The sequence below is a fragment of the Esox lucius genome, chromosome 1 (genome assembly GCF_011004845.1).
Source record: "Esox lucius isolate fEsoLuc1 chromosome 1, fEsoLuc1.pri, whole genome shotgun sequence".
NCBI lineage: Eukaryota > Metazoa > Chordata > Actinopteri > Esociformes > Esocidae > Esox > Esox lucius.
This window is the reverse complement of record NC_047569.1, coordinates 1,820,085-1,837,919: the sequence shown is the minus strand read 5'-3', so window position 1 is coordinate 1,837,919 and position 17,835 is coordinate 1,820,085. Positions and strand designations below refer to the sequence as shown.

The 17,835-nt window shown below is 45.8% G+C and overlaps 2 protein-coding genes across 3 annotated transcripts in view; both read left to right on the top strand.

Annotated features, from left to right (window-relative positions):
* The window catches only part of LOC105006651 (interleukin-1 receptor accessory protein), a 123,276-nt gene extending 114,268 nt beyond the window's left edge, over window positions 1–9,008 (top strand). For both annotated transcript variants that reach the window (XM_034291403.1, XM_010865283.3), the window contains exons 11-12: window positions 3,840–3,983; window positions 8,095–9,008. In XM_034291403.1, coding sequence (XP_034147294.1) covers window positions 3,840–3,983; window positions 8,095–8,543 — 593 coding nt within the window. In that variant the 3' untranslated portion in view covers window positions 8,544–9,008. The remainder of the gene's footprint in view (window positions 1–3,839; window positions 3,984–8,094) is intronic.
* A 111-nt stretch (window positions 9,009–9,119) lies between these two features.
* Window positions 9,120–13,043, top strand: LOC105006652. The gene is made up of 2 exons (XM_010865284.3): window positions 9,120–9,152; window positions 11,855–13,043. Exon 2 carries the CDS (start codon window positions 11,881–11,883, stop codon window positions 12,934–12,936), a length of 1,056 nt encoding a protein of 351 aa, XP_010863586.2. The 5' UTR covers window positions 9,120–9,152; window positions 11,855–11,880; the 3' UTR covers window positions 12,937–13,043.
* Window positions 13,044–17,835: the final 4,792 nt, after the last annotated feature.

The following is a 17,835-nucleotide window of genomic DNA, read 5'->3' as shown; positions in this document are numbered from 1 at the left end:
CCGGTCCCCCTTCTTAAAAAGAGGGACCACCACCCCAGTCTGCCATCCCAGAGGCACTGTCCCCGACCACCACGCGATGTTGCACAGGCGTGTCAACCAAGACAGCCCCACAACATCCAGAGACTTGAGGTACTCAGGGCGGAACTCATCCACCCCCGGTGCCTGCCCACCGAGGAGTTTCTTGACTACCTCTGTGACTTCAGCCCGGGTGATGGACGAGTCCACCTCTGAGCCCTCATCCTCTGCTTCCTCAATGGAAGACGTGACGGCGGGATTGAGGAGATCCTCGAAGTACTCCTTCCACCGCCCAACAACATCCCCAGTTGAGGTCAACAGCTGCCCACCTCTACTGTAAACAGCATTGGTAGGGCACTGTTTCCCTCTCCTGAGGCGCCGGACGGTTTGCCAGAATCTCTTCGAGGCCAGCCAATAGTCCTTCTCCGTGGCCTGACCGAACTTCTCCCAGGCCCGAGTTTTTGCCTCCACAATCACCCGGCTGCAGTCTGCTTGGCCTGCCGGTACCCGTCAGCTGCCTCAGGAGTCCCACAAGCCAACCAGGCCTGATAGGACTCATCCTTCAGCTTGACGGCATCCCTTACTTCCAGTGTCCACCACCGGGTTCGGGGATTGCCGCCTCGATAGGCACCGGAGACCTTACGGCCACAGCTGCGAGCGGCCGCTTCGACAATGGCGGTGGAGAACATGGTCCACTCGGACTCAATATCTCCAGCCACCCTCGGGATCCAGTCTAAGCTCTGCCGGAGGTGGGAGTTAAAGATCTCACTGACAGGAGACTCGGCCAGACATTCCCAGCAGACCCTTACAATACGCTTGGGTCTGCCGAGTCTGTCCAGCTTCCTCACCCACCATCGGATCCAACTCACCACCAGGTGGTGATCAGTTGACAGCTCTGCCCCTCTCTTCACCCGAGTGTCCAAGACTTACGGCCGCAGGTCAGATGAAACGACAACAAAGTCGATCATCGACCTGCGGCCTAGGGTGTCCTGGTGCCACGTGCACTGATGGACACCCTTATGCATGGTGTTCATTATGGACAAAATGTGACTAGCACAGAAGTCCAATAACTGAACACTGCATCCCTCCCAGAGACTCCAAGAAGGTCGGGACCCTCTCGTTCACCGGGGTAAACTTCAACACATGGCGGCAGAGCTCGGGAGCTATAAGCAAACCCACACCAGGTGAAGAGTCCATCCTCTCTGAAGGAGTGTGATTCCAGAGCCAAAGCCTTGCGTAGAGGTGATCCCGACTACCTCTTGTCGGAACCTCTCAACCTCACGCACGATCTCAGGCTCTTTCCCTGCCAGCGAGGTGAGGTTCCACGTCCCTAGAGCTAGTTTCTGTGTCCAGGGATCGGGTTGTCGAGGCCCCCGCCTTCGACTGCTGCCTGATCCTCTCCGCACCAACCCCTTATGGTCCCTCCTGTAGGTGGTGAGCACACGGGAAGGCGCCCCCACGAAGCTCCTTCGGGCTGAGCCCGGCCGGGCCCCATGGGGAAAGGTCCGGCCACCAGGCGCTCACATACGAGCCCCAACCCCGGGCCTGGCTCCAGGGTGGGGCCCCGGCTGCGCCATACTGGGCGACGTCACGGTACTTGAAATGTAACTCATCATTAAAGGGTTTTGAACCGCTCTTAGTCTGACCCGTCGCCTAGGACCTGTTTGCCTTGGGAAACCCTACCAGGGGCATATAGCCCCAGACAACATAGCTCCTAGGGTCACTCGGGTACTCAAACCCCTCCACCATGTTAAGGTGGCAGTGCTTTCTCCGCAGGGTGGCTGGGCGATCCCTTAGAGATAGGGTAAGAAGCTCGGTCACCCGGGAGGAGCTCAGAGTAGAGCCGCTGCTCCTCCACATCGAGACGGGTCAGCTGAGGTGGCTTGGGCATCTGTTTCGGATGCCTCCGGAACGCCTTCCTGGGAAGGTGTTCCGGTCCCGTCCCACCGGGAGGAAACCCCGGGGAAGACCTAGGACACGCTGGAGGGACTATGTCTCCCGGCTGGCCTGGGAACGCCTCGGTGTCCCCCCGGAAGAGCTAGAGGAAGTGTCTGGGGAGAGGGAAGTCTGGGCATCCCTGCTTAGACTGCTGCCCCCGCGACCCGGCCCCGGATAAGCGGAAGAAGATGGATGGATGGATGTCACCTGTTTTGATGCAAATGAAAGTGACAAAAGGCACACTGGAGAGGCAACAGCAAGACAACCCCCAAAAAGGGAATGGTTTTGCAGGTGGTGGCCACAGTCATCTGCTCTCTCCTTATCCTTCCTGACTGATTCTTCTCTAGTTTGGCTTTTTCCTAGTGTCCTTGTCATTACTGGTAGCTTGAGGTGGTACCTGCAGCCCGTTCAATTTGCACAGGCAGTCCAGCTTCTCCAGGATGGCACATCCATACGTGTCATTGCCAGAAGGTTTACTCTGTCTCCCAGTAGTCTCAAGAGCATGGAGGAGATACCAGGAGGGGCCGTTATACGAGGAGAGCTGGACAGGGTCGTAGAAGGGCATCAACCCAGCAGCAGGACTGGTATCTGTGCGAGGAGGAATAGGAGTAGCACTGCCAGAGCCCTACAAAATGACCTCCAGCTGGCTAATAGTGTGCATGTTTCTGACCAAACTGTCAGAAACAGACTCCATTTGGGTAGCATAAGAGCCCAACATCCTCTAGTGGGACCTGTGCTCACAGCCTAGCATGATGCAGCTCGATTGGCATTTGCTAGAGAACACCAGAATTGGCAGGTCTGCCATTGGCACACCATTCTCTTCACAGATGAGAGCAGGTAAACATTGATTACATGTGAAAGATTCTGGAGACGCCATGGTGAATGTTATGCTGCCTGCAACATCATTCAGCATGACCGGTTTGGCAGTGGGTCAGTGATGGTCTTGGGAGGCATATCCTTGGAGGATCGCACAGAACTCCACGTGCTAGCCAACGGTACCCTGATTGCTGTTAGGTACCGGTATGAAAACCTCAGACCCATCATCAGGCCTTGGGTTTCTCCTGGTGCAGGACAATGCCCAGCCTCATGTGGCCAGAGTTTGTAGGCAGTTCCTGGATAACGAAGGCATTGATACCATTGACTGGCCCTCACGTTCCCGAGACCTGAATCCAATCTAGAACCTCTGCGATGTTATGTATTGGTGCATCCGACGCTGCCAAGTAGCACCACAAACTGCCAGGAGCTCACTGATGCCCTGATGCAGGTCTGGGAAAAGATGCCCCTGGACACCATCCACTGTCTCATCAGGAGCATGCCCAGATGTTGTTGGGAGTGCATACAGGCATGTGGGGGCCATATACACTACTCAGTCACATTATGAGTTTCCATGATGAAATGCATGCAAGTTGGAACAGCCTGTGATTTCAATTGTTTACTTTGATTTTCTGTGTGTTTTGAATCCAGCCTTACACAATGTACAGTGAAGATTTTGATATTTTAATATATTTCCTTGATTGTGATCCGATGTGTGATTTAAGTGTTCCCGTAGTTAATGCAACTTGGAGTTTACTTATTTTTGCACCTGCTCTAGACCTCTAGATCTAGATTTTTTTATTTTGTTTCCCTGCATGGTTTCCAATTAACAAACATTTGGAATTGGTAACCATGAACCTGTAATATCAGATAGAAAAGACTGGATCTGTATAAGTTATGATTTAATGGAAACACTAAACAAATCTAATTCCACAAGGGGTTAACATACTTTCAAGCAGCATACCTGGTATACAGAAAAAAGTTTAAATTAAACATAAAATAATGTTCTGGAATCACCTGGACCTAACAATACAATCTCACTCTTATTGAGGGTCTGCTTCTTCTCTATTCAGATGACAAGGAGTACGATATCTACATCTCGTATGCAAGGAATAGTGAGGAGGAGCAGTTTGTCCTGTTGACGCTACGTAGGGTCCTGGAGAATGAGCTGGGTTACACAGTCTGCATCTTTGACAGGGACAGCCTTCCTGGAGGGAGTGAGTATGGGAGAGCCTCTTTCCCCACTTAGGTCTAAGAACCCCCACCTCTGTAAATTTGTGAAGGAGATACAGCAACAATATGTTGTTTGATTGGAAGACCTGACCAGGAAAAAAATCTTAAAATGCAAATTTGTCGGTAATGAAGAATGTTGGTTTCCATGTAAGTAAATACAATCCTGTAAAAACTTAAATGCAGCGTTTGCAAGTTAAAAAACATGTAATCAGACTGTTATTGTCTACAACGTCACAAATATAATCTGAGCAATGATTACTAAGCAAGTCAGTAAGGTAAGGACAAATATGGATGTATTTTTATTTATTGATCATTATGTATTGTATAATAAGTGTATTTATTAGGGACAAGTTATTGTCTCAGTAACGGACTGCATGCTATATGTATATACAGCCCCTTTTCCAAAAAGGTATGGAAATAAAAACAAAATGCAATGATGTGCAAATCATTTAAACCCTATATTTCATATAAAATATTAGAAAGACAACATATTAAATGTTGAAACTATATTTTCTTTGAATTTGATTTCAGCAACAAGTTTCATAAAAGCTGGGACAGGGGCAACAAAACACTGGAAAAGTTGTCTAATGCAAAATAAATTATAGCATGCAGTCTGTTACTGTAAGACAAAAACTTTAATAAAATAAATAAATAAATGTATTATACAGATAAATCATGATAAATAATGAATATCTATACATATGATATAATAATAAATAAAATAATGAATATCTATACATAATATGATATAATGACATATTGGTAAAAAAACTAAACAAGTATTAACATCAGCATTAAGTTTTTTTTAACATCCACATTTGGTTTTCTCAAGTATATGGTGGAATTTTCTGCAATAGCTCTTTGTAAATAAACAAAAGAGTGCTTCTCTCAATTTACATACAAATAGGCCCATTCAACCTTTTGATATAAACTGAAATTTACAGTGAAAGACAGCTTTTAGTTGTTTACGTGTAGAAGCTGCTGCATATAGAATTGGCTTGGATTTTTCTGCCATCAAAATATTGACAAGCTTTAGTTCTTTAATTCCAGTAATGTGTTTTTTAAATGAAAACGTAAAAAATAAGAACCTGATCGCTTACCTGAAGTGAAATGACCAGGTGCGAGAAATAAAGTGAAAATATTCTTGCACACTGGTGGTGTTTACAAGCATTAAAATTGACAAAAATCTGCAACGTTTCAGTCAAAGGAGATGTCATGATTTTTATAATTGAAATGATTTGCAACAGGATAGTTGCGGTCATTACTACGGCTCGTACTTTTATATTCACTAAAAACCACAAGGGCAATGTGTCATACATATAACTTTAGAAAACACAAGTGATGACACTGGTAATAGGGAACTTTTTTCCAGAATCCTGATGGTTGAATTGTGTCAATTTAGAAGTGTTGTTACATTGTCCACAATTACCGCAGAGATAATGACCATTCTTTAATGGACGCAAGCGAGTTTGATGTGGAGCTGATTTATTACATTTAAGGTTGGCATGAACCAATCAGTCTCTCAAGTTGTTAGAATGCCATTGTCTCAAAAGGATAAGTATTTCGTTGGTTTTTCTTTTAGCATGCATGGACAATCTAAGAGTGGCTCCTGTAGTGTTCCAATGTAACTTTATACAGCAAAACAAGAACAGAACCTGGTGGAGATTTGGCCATTTCAGTCACCGTATCCTGAGTTTAATCACAACAGTAATCATGGAACCAAAACAGGGCTCCAGATAGAAAAATCTGTTAAGGAGCCATTGGCTCCTATACAAATACATACCACATAGGAATTAACTTGCACTTTAAATGTTTTTGCCCTCTTACAATGTCAGCATTTTAACCCACTTTGTGGATGTCCTGGGAACAGAAGTTCACTTAAAGCGGAAACTGAACATCTTTTCCAACTTGAGAACTATATACACTAAGAATGGTTCTTTACTCTGACTCTAAAACAGTGTCACTGACCATAATTATGTCAGCATCACTTGGCCACTGGGTGTACTTTGGCCTCCTCCTCTTTTTTTCAGAAATCCAGCATTTGCACATGGTTCAAAATCAAACTGTTCAAGTGATGGGCCCTCTGTGCTGATCCTGATCAAGTCTTCCCAGGCTGTCACATGAAGTGAATTGCGTACTTTAGATTTTATCCTGTTTTGAGCTGAAAAGCCTTGTTTGCACTGAGCAGCTGAAATTGGTAGGACAAGCAATATCTCAACTAGACGTAAAACATTCTGGAAATCTGAGCAGTAGGGCTATTTTGTCAGTAGGACGATTGACTAGGGGAGGACTGACGATTGACACGGGTAGGGCTGACGATTGACCAGGGGAGGGCTGACGATTGACCAGGGGAGGGCTGACGATTGACCAGGGGAGGACTAAAGCTTAAACAGGGTGATGTTTGACAAGGCGAGAGAGGATACTTGACCAAGGGAGGGGTGACGTTTGACCGGGAGAGGGGTGATGACTGAGTAGGAGGAAGAACAGATTTTCTGGGGAGGAATGATAATGTTCCTAATATGGATGCTGTACAAGTCACGTATGCTAGCACAACTAGAGCCTGCAGGTGTGCCATCAGCGTTGGTGCTTGACAGAGATGAAAATTGAGATTTGACAAACTCTGATATTTTTCGTTTTGAAATGCTTTCTCTGTGCCTTTTTCGGCTCTTGAACTTCATCTCTGTGAAACTGTTTTTTTTCTTCGCTCAAACTTATGAGACCGATGACTTGCCACTTGGCCACCGGCACTTGGCCCTAACACTTCTTCACTTTACATTTTCAAGCGCAGCATCTCATTTTATTACGTCAACACAACAAATTATGTGATAGGCTACTCCGATCATTTACATGTACATTTTAAATCATATCATGTACATTTATATTGTCAGAGCAAAAATATCAGTCGCAAATAAATATTTTGGGTCGCAAATGTGACCGTTTTAAGCACTGTCAGGAGCCCTGCAAAAGCAGACACCAGCACATAGGCCTAACAATATTATTACAAATAAATGATTAATTGTGTCAAAGGACTCTGAAAGGTTTTTGTACAAGGCATCAGAATTAATCTTATCATCCAAATCTTTGGCATTATCGATCACTCCGAGTGTGGATTTAGTCACAGTGCTGTACACTGTACTAAATGATAATGAATGCATCATATACATTTTCAGTTAAAGATAGTTAAGGACTTGTGATTAATTCAGTAATGTTTTTCACCTCACATTTTGGACTGGATGTTTAATATGTTGTTTATACATGCAGAATCTATACGTACAATCACTATCATACCTCAGTTTGTCATGAAATTCCAAGTTTGAAAGTAAATTGTTTTGATGCCATGGTACACAAATAAGCAATGCCACTTTTACAACAATAACACTTTTACAACCAGTGGCAATAGGTCTTGGTCTTCATCTTTAAAAGAGAGCACAACTGTACTGTATATTCTCTGTTTCTTCTAGAACCTTAGATTAGAAATGTCATTTAGAAAATGAATATAACAAATAGATCTTGTCACAGAAAAGCATTATCAGCCAGAAAAGCATTATACTATACTTGTTAAGCATCACTACAGTGATCAATGTGCGTATTGCGTCATGGTCCCGAAATCAGTCTATAGGCATTTTCCACAGGGCTTTTCAAAAATAACAACTAAAGCAAGGAGTTTTCCCTGGTCAGGTCGCATGGTCAGTAAAGAATCTCTGACTTTAAAATTACATATTATTAGCATCCAAGTATTGGCCTGAACAAATCTCTGCACAGTATCACTGATCTACAAAACATTTTGAATCCTGAATGACTGCTATTGAGCCAAATTGAGCTGAAATGTATTGACTGTAAGAAAAGAAAAAGGTAATTGAAATATTTCATAGTATGTAAAAACTAAATTTAATCTTGTGAAAAAAATAGATTCAAGCATGGAAAAATTGCATGCTAAAATCATTAAATGGATTTTCTTGTCTAATCTTAAAATGTCTTCTTTCAAACAAATTTTTTCAGTTATGTTTTTCTTCTCAATGCATTTGAGCTCAATTTGACTACATAGACAGCAAATGTGCTGTGTGGAATGAAAATGGTGTGATTTCCCCCTCCCAGCCATTACAGACGAAACGCTGAGCTTTGTGGGCCGCAGTCGCCGCCTCCTAGTGGTTCTCAGCCCAGGCTATGGCCTCCAGGGGACACAGGCCCTGCTGGAGCTCAAGGCAGGGCTGGACAGCATGGCATGGGGTGGGCATCTCCGGGTCATCCTGGTCCAGTACAAGCCCCTGGGTAGGGAAGACTGGGTGTGTGAGCTGAAGCGAGCAAGAGTTGCCCTCGTATTAGTCCTTTGGCAAGGGGAGAAATCCATGGATTTGTCCTCTAGGTTCTGGAAGAGACTCCAGGTTGAGCTACCAGTCAGAAGGGTTAAAGACTCGCTAGCGAACAAGAATTGTAATGCTATAACACTGCAGAATATAGCTATAGACACAGACGGAGAGAATAATACAATTATGGAGAAGCCGCTCATACAGAGAATACAGAGTGGGGAAAAAACATATGCGTGAAACACTATTTCACTCCATTCCCCCACTGATTTTTATATCATATTCTGAATGCATAGTTTTTTTGTCAAATATTGATTCATTTTGACACTTTAAATATAACCTACCGTTCAAAAGTTTGGGGTCACTTAGAAATGTCCTTGTTTTCGACATCAAATTGATCAGAAATATAATTTAGACATTGTTCATGTTGTGAAGGACTGTTATTGCTTGAAAAGACAGATTATTTATGGATTATCTACATGGTCATATAAAGGCCCATTATCAGCAACCATCAGTCCTGTGTTCCAATGGCACTTTGTATATTCAAGTCCATCATTTTAAAAGGCTAATTGGTCAATAGAAAACCCTTTTGTAATTATGTTAGCAGAACTGAAAACTATTGGGCTGATTAAAGCAATAAAACTGGCCTTTAGACTAGTTCAGTATCTGGAGCATCAGCAATTGTGTGTTTGATTACATGCTCAAAATGGCCAGAAACAATGAACTTTCTTCTGAAACTCATCAGTCTATTTTTGTTCTGAGAAATGGCAAGAAACTGAAGATCTCATACAACGATATGAACTACTCCCCTCACAGAACAGTGCAAACTGTCTCTAACCAGAACGGAAAGTAAGTTAACTGAGAACTTTGTCATTAGCAATATTAGGTTATTATAGTTAATTGCATTGTTCAGTGAAACAATTTTTAAAAATTCACCTTGCCAATTTTGGATTATATCTGGCTACTTTTCAGTTATTGGTCTGCTGCTCTTGGCCACCTGTCAACCCTTTTGTATTTAACAATACAGGATGGCTGCAGGTGTGAATTTTGGTTAATTGGGATGGCCTATGGTGGTTTGTTGGCAATGGGAGAAATCCAGAAATTTGCTCTGCTTCTGGAAGTAACATTCTGATGTTTTATTTCATGTTCATTCCTTTGGTTTTACATTTTGTTGAACATTATTTTGTAAGTGTCCTTTTATATTTTATAGTTACAAATGTATTTATGTAATATACAGTTTTCTGAATGAATAAACATTGATCCATGTCATTTCATTAATTCTAATTTTCATAGTCATTGTATGTATTAACTATATTCAATATTATTACCTTCTCCGAATCCCTCTGCCCCATTCCACTGGTCCATTACTTCCACCACACACACAGACAGACAGGCAGACAATGGATAAGCACAATAATGTAAAGGTAGGGCTGGGAATTCATGGGACAATAAATTAACATAGGATGCAATAACATTTTGAAAATGAACTGACATTCTGACTTATTATGGAGACGAAGATGCTGCAACATCTGGCCCAGAGCAAACCCTAGCCAAAGGTGCTAGCAGAGTCAGTCAGAGATGGTGAGCCTACAGTATTACGCTGGTTTGGGTCAAAGTCTGTCCCTGCCTACATAGGATATCATCTCAACAGCACCTACAGTGGATACAAAAAGTCTACACACCCCTGTTAAAATGCCAGGTTCTTGTGATGTAAAATAATGAGACACATTTTTCCACCTTTAATGTGACCTATGACGTCAAAAATTCAATTGAAAAACAAACTGAAATCTTTGAGGGAAAAAAAAATATTGATGTGCCCAGCCCTCTTCAGATCACCCCAATGATGTTCAATTGCATTCAGGTCTGGGCTCTGGCTGGAACATTCCAAAACGTTCATCTTTTTCTGGTGAAGCCATGCTTTTGTGGATTTGGATGTGTGTTTTGGGTCGTTGTCGTGTTGAAAGGCTAACTTCCTCTTCATCTTCTGCTTTGTAATGGACGCCTGAAGGTTTTTTGCCAAAATTGGCTGGTAATTGGAACTGTTCATCGTTTTTTCTACCCTGACTAAGGCCCTGGTTCCAGCTGAAGAAAAACATGATGCTGCCACCACCATGCTTCACTGTGGGTATGGTGTTCTTTGGGTGATGTGCAGTGTTGTTTTTGCGCCAAACATACCTTTTGGAATTATGGTCAAAAAGCTAAACCTTGGTTTCATCAGACCATAACATATTTTCCCACATGTTTTTGGCGGAACACCCTACCCCATAGCCCTTTCATATGTAGAATACAGGAGATTGTTGTCACATGTAGCACACAGCCAGTACTTGCCAGACATTCCTGCAGTTTCTATGTTGCTGTAGGCCTCTTGGAAGCCTCCCAGACCAGTTTTCTCATCTTTTCATACATTTTGGAGGGACGTCCAGTTCTTGGTAATGTCTCTGTTGTGCCATATTTTCTCCACTTGATGATGACTGTCTTCACTGTGTTCCATGGTATATCTAATGCTTTTGGAAATTCTTTTGTACCCTTCTCCTGACCAATATCTTTTAACAATTATATCCCTCTGATGCTTCGGAAGCTCTCTGCAGACCAAGGCTTTTACTCTGAGATGCAACTAAGAAAATGTCATGAAAATCCTACTATAACAGCTGAACTTTATTTGTGATTAATCAGAGTCACTTGAAATGATAGCAGGTGTGTAATGACTTCTATTTAACATAAGTTTGAATGTGATTGGTTAATTCGGAACACAGCTACATCCCCAGTTAAAAGGGGGTGTGCACCCTAATGAAACCAGGTTATTGTAAGGCTTTTATTTTTCATTTTTCCCCCTTGAAGATTTCAGTTTGTTATTCAATTGAATTGTTGACATTATAGGTCACATTAAAAGTGTAAAAAGTTCTGACATGATCTCATTATTTTACATCACAAAAACATAGCATTTTCACAGGGGTGTGTATATCCATGAGCATGAGTAAGATTTCTGGAGACTCAAAGAAGTCCTTGTATACAGCTGATAAATCTCTCGTTGAGTGTTGGGCAGGGATACTCTTCAACATAAGGGTTAGCTAAATGGAGGGAGATATTGTCTACAAATGAGCCTACAGTACATTTTCACCTATACAAGGAAACAAATTAGCTTTTTGGACAGAATTAAGGATTTGTGTGGTTTTATGAGAAATTGATACAGTATATAAGCATTTGCTGCCAACCATTTAAGCCAAAATGACAAACTACAGCATTTAATGTACAGCTCCTGAAAAGATTAAGAGACCACTGCACCTTTTTCTTTCCTTTCCCAAAAAGTTGAAAAGGAAAGTTTTGAGTGAGGAACAGAAGTGTTAAATTTGTAGTGGTCTCTTAATTTTAACCCTTCTGTTCCTCGCTCAAAACCTTCCTTTTCAACTTTTTTGGAAAGAAAAGAAAAAGATGCAGGGGTCTCTTAATTATTTCTGGAGCTGTAACTTTTACACAATGCTGTTCTAATTCAATGTTGCTCATAGTGTCATGGTCCTTTCCTGGAGTGTTCCTAAGGTGAGTTTCTCCCGTAGATGTGTCTGAGGCTGTTCTTAGGTGTATGCAGTCAAGCCGCCGGCTTCTGGTGGTCCTGAGCCCAGACTACTTGACAGAGATGAGTGTCAGTCTGCTGGAGTGTCGCCTCGGCCTCTATCTGCAGCTCACCAGCAACACTCTTATCATTACTGTCCTATACCGCCCCCTCTTGAGACTACCAGCCTCCTGCACTGAAGCCCAGCAGCTACAACACAGTACCACAACCATTATCTGGAGGGGTCGCCAGTCGGAGCCACCTGCCTCTCGCTTCTGGAAGCGCCTGCGCCTGGCCCTGCCTTTGAGGCCCCTAGCCCTGGGTAGGAGGCTCATTGACAGTACTTCATCGCACTCTAATCTGGCCATATCATTGGGCCAGCTGCACCAGCAGCGAGATGCTGCCATGTCAGAGAGACAAAGGCAGAGGGAAGGGAAGGCTGCTACAGTCAGCAGAGGTAAGGGCCGCCAGTGGAGGATACAGAGGATACAGGAGGCACGCAGAGGAGAGATGCCGAAACTTAAAGAGGCAGGTCAGGGTAGGTACTGTGTGAGTTTTAGGGAGCCTCGAGGGGTCTTGGGTAGGGCAGCCGAACTCATGGTGGAAACCCAGCTCCATCATCAACTCATAGAGGACAGTAACAGACCTGAGAGCCAACCAGGACTTAATCCAAAGAGTACAGAGAACAAACTAGGAATTCATTTAAACTACATGGAGACCCATCTAGGATTTGATCCATCAAGCACAGAGACCCAATTCAGACTTCATTCAAAAAGAGCAAAGGCCCAACCAGAGCTACATCATGACAGAAGAGAGATCCAACCAAAACTACACCAAAACAGAACAAAGACCCAACCAGGACTTCACATCAGCACAGAGACCGAACGAGAAACTCATCCAAGCAGAGCAGGGGCCCAGCCACTATTAAGTCAAAATGGAACTGAGACCCTACCAGGACTTCTAAGTAGTGTGGACACCCAAGCAGGACTTAACTCGAACAGTGCAGAGACTCAAGCAGAGCGACAACATCCTTCCCCAAGCCAACCACAGGAGTCTGAAAACTGCTTGTGTCCTGGATTACGATAACAGCCATCGCCTTGCACTGTAGAACACTGGTTATTCATTTGCAATAGATAATTGCTGGCTAACGTCCAAGGACATACATCATTGAAATAACAGAGGTGATGCCTTTGTTCATGTATCCATCCATCCATCCATCTTCTTCCGCTTCATCCGGGGCCGGGTCGCGGGGGCAGCAGTCTAAGCAGGGATGCCCAGACTTCCCTCTCCCCAGACACTTCCTCCAGCTCTTCCGGGGGGACACCGAGGCGTTCCCAGGCCAGCCGGGAGACATAGTCCCTCCAGCGTGTCCTAGGTCTTCCCCGGGGTCTCCTCCCGGTGGGACGGGACCGGAACACCTTCCCAGGAAGGCGTTCCGGAGGCATCCGAAACAGATGCCCAAGCCACCTCAGCTGACCCGTCTCGATGTGGAGGAGCAGTGGCTCTACTCTGAGCTCCTCCCGGGTGACCGAGCTTCTCACCCTATCTCTAAGGGAACGCCCAGCCACCCTGCGGAGAAAGCTCATTTCGGCCGCCTGTATCCGGGATCTTGTCCTTTCGGTCATGACCCAAAGCTCATGACCATAGGTGAGAGTAGGAACGTAGATTGACCGGTATATCGAGAGCTTCGCCTTGCGGCTCAGCTCTTTCTTCACCACGACAGACCGATACATTGACCGCATTACTGCAGAAGCTGCACCGATCCGTCTGTCAATCTCCCGTTCCATCCTTCCCTCACTCGTGAACAAGACCCCTAGATACTTAAACTCCTCCACTTGAGGCAGGCACTCTCCACCAACCTGAAGTGAGCAGGCCACCCTTTTCCTAGTGAGGACCATGGCCTCGGATTTGGAGGTACTGATTCTCATCCCCACCGCTTCACACTCGGCTGCAAACCGTCCCAGCGCATGCTGAAGGTCCTGGTTTGAAGAAGCCAACACGACAACATCATCCGCAAAGAGCAGAGACGAAATCGTGTGGTCCCCGAACCTGACACCCTCCGGCCCCTGGCTGTGCCTAGAAATTCTGTCCATAAAAATTATGAACAGAACCGGTGACAAAGGGCAGCCCTGCCGGAGTCCAACATGCACTGGGAACAAGTCTGACTTACTGCCGGCAATGCGGACCAAGCTCCTGCTTCGGTCGTACAGGGACCTGACAGCCCTTAGCAAAGGACCCAGGACCCCATATTCCCGAAGCACTCTCCACAGGATGCCGCGAGGGACACAGTCGAATGCCTTCTCCAAATCCACAAAACACATGTGGATTGGTTGTGCAAACTCCCATGAACCCTCCAACACCCCGTAGAGGGTATAGAGCTGGTCCAGTGTTCCACGGCCCGGACGAAAACCAGACTGTTCCTCCTGAATCCGGGGTTCTACTATCGGCCGTATTCTCCTCTCCAGAACCCTGGCATAGACTTTCCCGGGGAGGCTGAGAAGTGTGATCCCCCTGTAGTTGGAACACACCCTCCGGTCCCCCTTCTTAAAAAGAGGGACCACCACCCCGGTCTGCCATCCCAAAGGCACTGTCCCCGACCGCCACGCAATGTTGCACAGGCGTGTCAACCAAGACAGCCCCACAACATCCAGAGACTTGAGGTATTCAGGGCGGATCTCATCCACCCCCGGTGCCTTGCCACCGAGGAGTTTCTTGACCACCTCAGTGACTTCAGCCCGGGTGATGGACGAGTCCACCTCTGAGCCCTCATCCTCTGCTTCCTCAATGGAAGATGTGACGGCGGGATTGAGGAGATCCTCGAAGTACTCCTTCCACCGCCCGACGACATCCCCAGTTGAGGTCAACAGCTGCCCACCTCTACTGTAAACAGCGTTGGTAGGGCACTGTTTCCCTCTCCTGAGGCGCCGGACGGTTTGCCAGAATCTCTTCGAGGCCAGCCGATAGTCCTTCTCCATGGCCTCACCGAACTCCTCCCAGGCCCGAGTTTTTGCCTCCACAACCACCCGGGCTGCAGTCCGCTTGGCCAGTCGGTACCCGTCAGCTGCCTCAGGAGTCCCACAAGCCAACCAGGCCTGATAGGACTCCTTCTTCAGCTTGACGGCATCCCTTACTTCCGGTGTCCACCACCGGGTTTGGGGATTGCCGCCTCGACAGGCACCGGAGACCTTACGTCCACAGCTCCGAACGGCCGCTTCGACAATGGCGGTGGAGAACATGGTCCACTCGGACTCAATATCTCCAGCCTCCCTCGGGATCCAGTCGAAGCTCTGTCGGACGTGGGAGTTAAAGATCTCTCTGACTGGAGACTCGGCCAGACATTCCCAGCAGACCCTTACAGTACGCTTGGGCCTGCCGAGTCTGTCCAGCTTCCTCCCCCGCCATCGGATCCAACTCACCACCAGGTGGTGATCAGTTGACAGCTCCGCCCCTCTCTTCACCCGAGTGTCCAAGACATACGGCCGCAGGTCAGATGAAACGACAACAAAGTCGATCATCGACCTGCGGCCTAGGGTGTCCTGGTGCCATGTGCACTGATGGACACCCTTATGCTTGAACATGGTGTTCGTTATGGACAAACTGTGACTAGCACAGAAGTCCAATAACTGAACACCACTCGGGTTCAGATCAGGGGGGCCGTTCCTCCCAATCACACCCCCCCAGGTGTCACTGTCGTTGCCCACGTGGGCGTTGAAGTCCCCCAGTAGAACGATAGAGTCCCCAGTTGGAGCACTTTCCAGCACCCCTCCCAGAGACTCCAAGAAGGTCGGGTACTCTGCACTGCCGTTCGGCCCATAGGCACAAACAACAGTGAGAGCCCTATCCCCGACCCGAAGGCGCAGGGAAACGACCCACTCGTTCACCGGGGTAAACTCCAACACATGGCGGCAGAGCTGGGGAGCTATAAGCAAACCCACACCAGCCCGCCTCTCACCATGGGCAACTCCAGAGTGGTGAAGAGTCCATCCTCTCTCAAGGAGTGTGGTTCCAGAGCCCAAGCCGTGCGTAGAGGTCGGAACCTCTCGACCTCACGCACTATCTCAGGCTCCTTCCCCGCCAGCAAGGTGACGTTCCACGTCCCTAGAGCTAGTTTCCGTGTCCAGGGATCGGGTTGCCTAGGCCCCTGCCTTCGACTGCCGCCCGATCCTCTACGCACCGACCCCTTATGGTCCCTCCTGTGGGTGGTGAGCCCACGGGAAGGCGGCCCCACGTCGCTCCTTCGGTCTATGCCCGGCCGGGCCCCATGGGGAAAGGCCCGGCCACCAGGCGCTCGCGTGCGAGCCCCAACCCCGGGCTCCAGGGTGGGGCCCCGGCTGCGCCATACCGGGCGACGTCACGGAACTCAAATAATTTTTCATCATTAAGGGGTGTTTTGAACCGCTCTTAGTCTGACCCGTCGCCTAGGACCTGTTTGCCTTGGGAGACCCTACCAGGGGCATATAGCCCCAGACAACATAGCTCCTAGGGTCACTCGGGTACTCAAACCCCTCCACCACGTTAAGGTGGCAGTTCATGGAGGAGCTTTGTTCATGTAAATATGTAGAATATTTTTTTTTATTAGGATGAAATACAAAGCATTTGACATGAAAAACCTGGTTTCTTGGGACGCTGTGTAAAATGTAAAGACAAACAGAATACAATGATGTGCAAATCATTTAAACACTGTATTTAATAGAAAACATTACAAAGACAACAATATGAAATGTTGAAACTGAGAAATGTTATTGTTTCTTGGAAAATATTGGATGGCTGTGATATTCTGGCCCTCAGGCGGAACTGCATTAATAACAGACACGATTCTCTTGAGGAAATCACTGGATGGGCTCAGGAAAACTTCTGAAAACAATTGTCTGTAAACTCAGTACATTGCAGCATCCACAAATGCAAGTTAAAACTCTACCATACAATGTAGAAACAATATCCAGAAACGCTGCCCCCTTCTCTGGGCCCAAGCTTATTTAAGATAGACTGGTGTGATTTGGAAAACTGTCCTGTGGTCTGGCTAATTTCAATTTGAGATTATTTTCGGGAATCACAGACGCTGTGTCCTTCGGACTAAAGAGAGGTACCATCCAGCTTGTTATCAGACCTGTCCCCTATTGAAAACATTCGGCACATTATGAAATGACAAATACAGCAAAGGAGACCCTGAACTGTTGAGCAGCTGCAATCCTATATCAAGCATTTAAAGAAAGGGATAAATTATTTGCACATCATTGCATTCTGTTTTTATTTGCATTTCACACGGCATCCTGAGTTTTTTGGAAACAAGGTTGTAATATGAAAGCCTTGTTTTTGTTATGATCCATTGTTTTCATGGACTGTAGTATCCTATAGCCCATCTTAGCATGCCCAAGCTGACCCCTGTGACAACTCCCGAAAGCGCCTACAATGGGCACGTGAGCATCAGAACTGGACCACGGAGCAATGGAAGAAGGTGGCCTTCTTCCATTGCTCCGTGTGAGAGATGGAATCTAAAACAAAAATCCAGAAAATCACATGGTATACTTTTTTTTATCATTAATTAGCATTTTATTGTATGACACTGACATATTTGATCACCTACCAACCAGTAAGAATTCTGGCTCTCACAGACCTGTTAGTTTTTCTTTAAAAAACCCTCCTGTTCTCCATTCATTACCACGGCATCTTGAGTTTTTTGGAAACAAGGTTGTAATATGAAAGCCTTGTTTTTGTTATGATCCATTGTTTTCATGGACTGTAGTATCCTATAGCCTATCTTAGCATGGGAAACAATAAAAGTCCCCAGGGTGGGACTCATTTTTATCATCAGGGCTATTTGAACAAAAGCCTCTAGGTAGCAGTATGCACACATCAATTTGCCAACTCAGAAGTATTATGTTATAGTAATTATTAAATGACCTTAATGGAGCTGGTTATGCTCTGACAGACATCATTATAATAGACAAATGATGTAATGTTTAAGTCTGTGTTTGATCTGTACCT

What these genes read in the sequence shown, in the direction of transcription:
- LOC105006652 (XM_010865284.3), top strand. Translation starts at nt 11,881, where the DNA reads ATGCAGTCAAGCCGCCGGCTTCTGGTGGTCCTGAGCCCAGACTACTTG.